Below are 7,180 nucleotides of genomic sequence, written 5' to 3'. Positions count from 1 at the left end.
ACGTGGAGCCCGGCGTTGCCTTGTATGACTGCAGCCTCGGCTTTCTCGGATCCCCGCCCCTAGCCCTCCACAACCGCGTCCCTTAACCCCTTGAAGGGACTAACCAAAGCTCAATCCTCCTCCCACGGTTCAATACAGTTCTCCCAGAGCTGAGCAACTCCAGGCGCAAATCGGTTCCGGCTGGCCAATGGGCAGACAGGGCGGAGTATACGTCACAGAATACGACACTGGGTTGGGAGAGAACTATTGGCACAAAGGGAGGCTCCGCCCCCCGACGGCGGACTCATTGTCTTAGGGGAGGGTTCTGTGGCTTCCAGGATAGCCCGGAGAGATAATCCCGGAGGCTCTCTACCGACTGGCCTGCAAAAGCAGGAGCGGCAACGCCCTGCAGCGTCATGGATAAAGGGCGCGGGCGTCCCCAGACCTAGGAGGGGCTTGGGGCGGGATCCCAGAACGTTCCAAGGGGCGCGGCTCCTGTAAGGAACTAACGCAAAACTCCCGGCTCAGGCCTGCAGCCCACTCTAACGGTACCTATGACATCACCATCGACCAATCAGATGGCACATTCTTTGGCCCCTAGACTTCTTCACTTCCGGGAGGGGGGTCCCGTGGGTCCCACCTCCTGAGCGCCCTACCTAGCTGTGGAAAACTGGCAGGTGGGCTCCAGAATCTGAGGACCCCCTAAGGTCAGAGCTTCGCGCCGGATGTACGGTCTCGGTTCCTATGGGCGTGAGGATGGAGCACTGCTGAGCTGCTGAAGGCGGAACTGGGTTGGATGGGGACCCAGTCGGTGTAGGGGCTGGAGGGACGAGGTCGAGGACGCTGTTTGGCCTGCACAGTCGCCCTCCAGGTCCACAATCCAGAGAGCGGAGGGCACGAAACTTTTCACCAATAAAGGAGGGAGGCAGGAGGAACGCTAAGGGGAAGACCACTGGGGTCCCTGAGGAGGTAGGTGCCTCAGCCAACTTAGCGATCTGGAACGGCTTCCTGCTGGAGAAAATGTCCAAGCAGCGCCTCGAATAACCAAGAGAAAGTCTGCAGCTGCAAGGGAAGGAGGAGCCATCCTAGGTCTTGGAAGCTAAGTGGGCACATGTACAGAGGGGTAAAGGAACCATGGCCGAGGGAAATCGAGCTCTGCTGTCTTCATCAGGGCTGGCAATGGCTTCAGCTGATGCGCCTGCAGAGCGCAAGACCTAGACCTCTCCTTAATACCCTTGACTCGCGGTGTAACTGCGGTGGCCAGCCCTGTCACTCCCTAATGTTCCTGCCTCCACTATTGTCCTCTCTTTGTGACTGCGGTACATATAGGCCTCCTCCTCCCCATGTGCACTCACCTCTGTGCCCCACCCCCGCTCCAGCGGCAGCTTCTGATGTCCCTGGTAAAGACAGAAACCAAGTATTGATAATTCCTCCCTTCAACTCCAGACTTGTCCCTACCTCCTAGGAACATAGCAAGATCCCTACATGGTTCATCCCCTCTCTCTTCTTTTCATCTCTAAAGTAGAGGGTCCACCCAGGACTGAGAAACCTGGGTTTGAGGCTGCTGTGGGGCAGATGGAGAGCAGTCCAGGAGACCAGAGGGCAAAGGCTTGGCAGAAACTGCTCTCTAGGACATCTCCGCCTCTCTCCTCCTGCCTTTTTTCCTTCTACCCTGTGTTAGCCCCCTACTTCCTCCCAGTCAGGTACCTTGCTGGAAGAATAGGCCAGAAGACCTGGCTAACCCATCCAGCTCAATTATCCAACAGTTCTTTGATCTCACTGAGATCTTGAATCCATCATTCCTCACTTCCTCAGTTCCTTACCTTTACCATTAAGCCTTCTAGAATCCAGTGTCATAACAACTCACCTGTCCTGCTTTTCTTAGACAAACATGCTGGGCTAAAATCTAACCCCACTTAAAATAGACTGTTCATGTATTCCTCACCTCTGGAGCAGCAGAACATTACTGGAGAAAAACATTTTACATTCATAACCACAAATCTCAATATTATATCATAGGGCCTAGCCAGTGCTGTAAGGCAGGAAAAATAAAAAATTAAGAGGATTGGAAAGGAAAAAACAAAACATAAGCACAGGCGATAGGATTGTGTATGTAAAACTTTTTAAAGAACTTTTAGGTCAGTTATTAGAGTGAGTTTAGCAAAGACATTGAATACAAGGTCAATGTATAAAAATCAGTTGTGAGGCACCTGGCTGGCTCAGTTGGTGGAGCATGCAACTCTTGGTCTTGGGGTTGTGAGCTTAAGCCCCATGTTTGGTGTAGAGATTACTTAACAATAAAATCTCTGGGGCACGTGGATGGTTCAGTCGGTTAAGTATCCAACTTTGGCTCAGGTTATGATCTCTCACCCTGTGAGTTCAATCCCCATGTGAGTCTCCCTGCTGACAGCTCAGAGCCTGGAGCCTGCTTTGGATTCTGTGTCTCCTTCTTTCTGTGCCCCTCTCCCACTTGTACTCTGTCTCTCTCAAAAAATAAATAAATAAAAATTAAAAAAAATTGGGGCGCCTGGGTGGCTCAGTAGGTTGAGCGTACGGCTTCGGCTCAGGTCATGATCTCGCAGTTCGTGGGTTTGAGCCCCGTGTCAGGCTCTGAGCTGACAGCCAGCTCAGAGCCTGGAGCCTGTTTTGGATTCTGTATCTCCCTCTCTCTCTGACCCTTCCCTGCTCATGCTGTCTTTCTCTCAGAAATAAATAAAACATTTAAAAAATATAAACAAAAAATAAAAATAAAATCTTTATATAAAATAAGTTGTAATTTCTATATGTTAGCAACAGTTAAAAATTTTTTAAATATGCCCATTTAGAGGAGCATCAAGTAACAAAGTACCAGGAATGATGCTAATGAAAATTGTGCAACAGGGTATCTGGGTGGCTCAGTCAGTTGAGTGGCTTGACTCTTGACTTCCACTCACGTCATGATCTCACAGTTTGTGAAATGGGGCCACACTGTCAGCAAAGGATTCTCTCTCCTTTCTCTCTGCATGCTCCCCCTACCCCGCAGCTGGCTCTCAAAATAAATGAACATTTAAAAAAATGTACAACTCTAATGCACACATGTTGAGAGAAATAAAGACATAAATGGATGAAAAACTTTTCAAAAATTGGAATGTCTTCCAAAATTGACATTGACATTTGGTTTCAATGTCAATGCAACTCCAATAAAATGCCAGTAGGCTTTGTCTGTGTGCGTGTGTGCATTTGTGTGTAAACTGATAAACAGTTCTAAAATGAGGGCCAGGAATACCCAAGATAGTTTCTTTTTTTGTTTGTTTATTTTGATAGAGACAGAGACAGTCCAAGTGAGGGAGGGGTAGAGAGACAGGGAGACAGAGAATCCCAAGCAGGCTCTGCACTGCCAGCAGGACTTGAACCCATAAAACCATGAGATCATTATCTGAGCCAAAAGCAAGAGTCAGTGACTGAGCCATCCAGGTGCCCCATAGTGGTGTGTTTTTTGTTTTTTGGTTTTTTTAGATTCTATTACTTTTTTTTTTTTCTACAAGAGAACAAATCTACACCTTTATTTATTTACTTTTCAGTTAGTTTAAATCCTTGAGGGGTACAGCATCACACGGATTCTGTGGCCAATGGCTTTAGCAGGAAGGTTGCTTCGGAATTTTGCACGAACCATGCCACTGTTTCCATGAGCACGAGTTACTTTTCCCCAGATTACTCTGGTTTTATTCGGTTTGCCACCAGGAGTCACTGTGTTGTTCTTTGCTTTGTACACATAAGCACATCTCTTGCCTAGATAGAACTCAGTTTCATCTCGGGCATAAACACCTTCAATTTTAAGAAGAGCTGTGTGCTCCCTCTGGTTCCTGAGACCCCGTTTATAGCCAGCAAAAATGGCTTTGGACCACAACCTTCCAGACATATTTGTCGTTTCAGGAGTCCTGTTCCCAGCAGGCCTCCATGGGTTCAAAGATGGCCAAGATTCTATTACTTTTTAAAGTAATCTCTACACCCACATGGGGCTCGAACCCACAACCCTGAAATCAAGAGTTGCAAGCTCTACTGACTAAACCATCCAGGTGCCCCACCCAAGACAGTCTTGAAAACCAAAGTAGGAAGACAGTTTTTCCTCTGCTGGGTGCAAGAAAGCTACGGAGACCAAGACTATGGTGCCAGTATGGGAATAGACTGCTGGAACATAATCCGGAGATGGGCTTAAAGATGTGTGGAGACTTGAATTTTGATGAGGTGGCTTCTTTTTTTTTTTTTCTTTAGAGACAGCAATTAAGTGGGTGGGAGAGGTGGAGAGAGAGAGAGAATTTTAAGCAGCTTAGTGTGGAGCTTGATGAGGGGTCTCGATACCACGGCCCTGAGATCATGACCTGAGCTGAAATTCAGAGTCGGATGCTCAACCAACTGAGCCATCCAGGAGCCCCAAGGGTGGCTCTTGAGAGTCAACATGAGGCACGTGGGGGGCATCCAACTTTTGATTTTGGCTCAGTTCATGAAATCATGGTTCGTGAGATTGAGCACCACGTTGGGTTCCACACTGATAGCTCAGAGCCTGCTTGGAATTCTCTCTCTCTGCTCCTCCCCCGACTCTCAAAATAAATAAATAAACTTAAAAAAAGAGAGAGAGAGAGTCAACATGAGGAAAGGATAGGCTTTAAAAAATGGTGCAAGGTCAGTTGGACACCTTTGTAGAAAAAATTAAATGAGACCCCTACTCCATACTACACACATAATCAATTCAAGATAGATTTGACATCTAAATATGAAAGGAAAGACAACACTGCTTTTATTTATTTTTTTTAATTTATTTTTTTTAATGTTTTATTTATTTCTAGGAGAGAGAGAGAGAGAGACAGCGTGAGCAGAGGAGGGCCAGAGAGAGAGGGAGTCACAGACTGAAACAGGCTCCAGGCTCTGAGCTGGCAGTCAGCACAGGGCCCGACGCGGGGCTCGAACCCACGAACCGCGAGATCATGACCTAAGCGAAAGTCGGACGCTTAACCGACTAAGCCACCCAGGCGTCCCAAGACAACACTGCTTTTAGAAGACAACACAGAAGATCTTCATGACTTTAAGCAAAGATTTGTTAACAGGACACAAAATGCACTAACCACAAAGAAAATCCTATGACACTGGATTACATTATAACTAAGAACATCCTTTCATCAAAAGACAACCCAAGGACTCAGATGCCACATACATACTACAAATCAACAAAAAGTAGACAACCCAGCAGATGAATGGGCAAGAGATTTGAACAGGCAGTTCACAAATGATCACAAATGATCCAAAGAGCCAGTAAACTAATGAAAAAGTGCTCAACCTTTTTAGCCATCAGGGAAATGCAACTTTAAAAATAAACACTACTATGGTGTACCAGAATGACTAAAAACAAACAAAAAGAAATGGCTGATAATATCAAGTTTTGGGAAAGAGACAGAGGAGCATACACTGGTACAGCTTCTTTGCAAAATGATTTGGAGCATTGGCTTGTGACCCTGCAGTTCCACTCATGGGAATATACTCCCCAGGATGATGCATATGTGCAACAAGACGACCCATGGAACAACGTCCCTGACAACACTATTCATAATCACAACAACCAGAAACTGGAAGGTCATCAGGAGTGAATAAATGAGGGTATATTATATCCCATACAACATTGGAGGTGAACAAACTGGAACCACATAGACAAATCTCAGAAACTTAATGGTGAATGAAGAAGCCAGACAGAAGAGTTTATACTGTATGATTCCATTATGTAAAGTTCAAAAACAGGCAAAGCCGATCTATAATTACTTCTAGAGAGAAGGTCTGGGGAGGAAGGGGGAGTCAGTGATTAAGAGGGGGCACATAGGGATGCCTGAGCAGCTCAGTCGGTTAAAGTGCCTGGCTCTTGATTTCAGCTTGGGTCATGATCTCACAGTTTGTGGGATTGAGCCCCACATTGGGCTCTGCACTGACGGCATGAAGCCTTCTTGGGATTCTCTCTGACCACCCCTCCCCCTTCTTATGCTCTGTCTCTCTCTCTCAAACATAAAAAAAATTTTTTTTCATTTATTTTTGAGAAACAGAGACAGAGCATGAGCGGGGGAGGGGCAGAGAGAGCAGGGACAGAATCTGAAGCAGGTTCCAGGCTCTGAGCTGTCAGCACAGCCTGATGTGGGGCTCGAACTCATGGACCATGAGATCATGCCCTGAGCTGAAGTCGGATGCTTAATCGACTGAGCCACCCAGGTGCCCCAAAATTTTTTAAAAAAGAGGGGGCACACAAGTGGGCTTTAGGGACCGGTGATATTCTATTTCTTGACTTGAGTGGTGGTTAGATCAGCCTTCTCTGTCATCATTCAGCTCTATTCTTTGTATAGTGTGTTTTTCATGGTTATGTTATTCTTCCATAAAAACAAGGAAAAATTGGGGCACTTGGCTGGCTCAGTCTGAAAAGCATGTGACTCTTGGTCTTGGTAATGAGCTCAAAAAGAGAGAAAAAAGAAAAATTGTTTTCTATTACTTGGAGCCTCTGTATCTTTGGGGGACTGAGCAGGCGTGAGATTTACCCACTCCCTTATTCTGGAGTTGCCTCATTTGTGTGTCCATAGTGCGCATCCCACAAGCACGGTGCCAGCACCATTAGGTACTCTTTTCCACACTGGAGGTCAGCCCAAGCCCCCATCCCTCATTGCCTGTCAACATTTCTTGAATTTTTTTCCTCAGCCCCACCCAAACACCCATTTGAGCGGCTTAGTCCCCTCTCTCTGCTCCTTCTTTTGCCTCACCATACACCACACTTACCATCCTTCCAAGCAGCCAAAAGGCTGTTCTCTCAGTTTCCTCCGCTGAGGAATTCTCTGGCTAATCATATTTCCCTCTGCAGTTCTAATTTTGCGTTGTGAGGCCACCATCAAGGTATCTGCTGAAGGAGTCCTGGCATTCTGGACCTTCTCAGAGCACTTGTTTGCCGCCAGAGGCCAGTATGTAACTTTGTCAACTTGGCTCTTACATCCCTTACAAATACGTGCCAGGGCCCCTTGGACAACCGTGTGGAAACTGGAAGGGGCTTCTGATCCTCATGTCATGGGGCTGTACTTTGCTCATCATAGGTGCCAGCATGGGGACAGATGGCATAGCACAGCCCTGCCCTTCCAAGGTCTGTGTGTGCATCACAACAGGGACAGTGCAAACCCAGGGGCTGTCAAATGTTCTGCCTCAGCTT

At 46.9% G+C, this 7,180-nt stretch overlaps 1 protein-coding gene across 1 annotated transcript; it reads right to left on the bottom strand.

The window, feature by feature from the left end:
* Positions 1 to 3,529: 3,529 nt before the first annotated feature.
* LOC120229266 (60S ribosomal protein L35a) lies at positions 3,530 to 3,877 on the bottom strand. The gene has a single exon (XM_039228121.1). It carries the CDS (start codon positions 3,875 to 3,877, stop codon positions 3,545 to 3,547), a length of 333 nt encoding a protein of 110 aa, XP_039084052.1. The 3' UTR covers positions 3,530 to 3,544.
* Between the last annotated feature and the right edge of the window lie 3,303 nt (positions 3,878 to 7,180).

The sequence above is a fragment of the Hyaena hyaena genome, unplaced genomic scaffold (genome assembly GCF_003009895.1).
Source record: "Hyaena hyaena isolate Hyena2069 unplaced genomic scaffold, ASM300989v1 scaffold_30, whole genome shotgun sequence".
NCBI lineage: Eukaryota > Metazoa > Chordata > Mammalia > Carnivora > Hyaenidae > Hyaena > Hyaena hyaena.
This window is presented reverse-complemented; position numbering and strand designations above follow the sequence as displayed.

What these genes read in the sequence shown, in the direction of transcription:
- LOC120229266 (XM_039228121.1), bottom strand. Translation starts at nt 3,877, where the DNA reads ATGTCTGGAAGGTTGTGGTCCAAAGCCATTTTTGCTGGCTATAAACGG.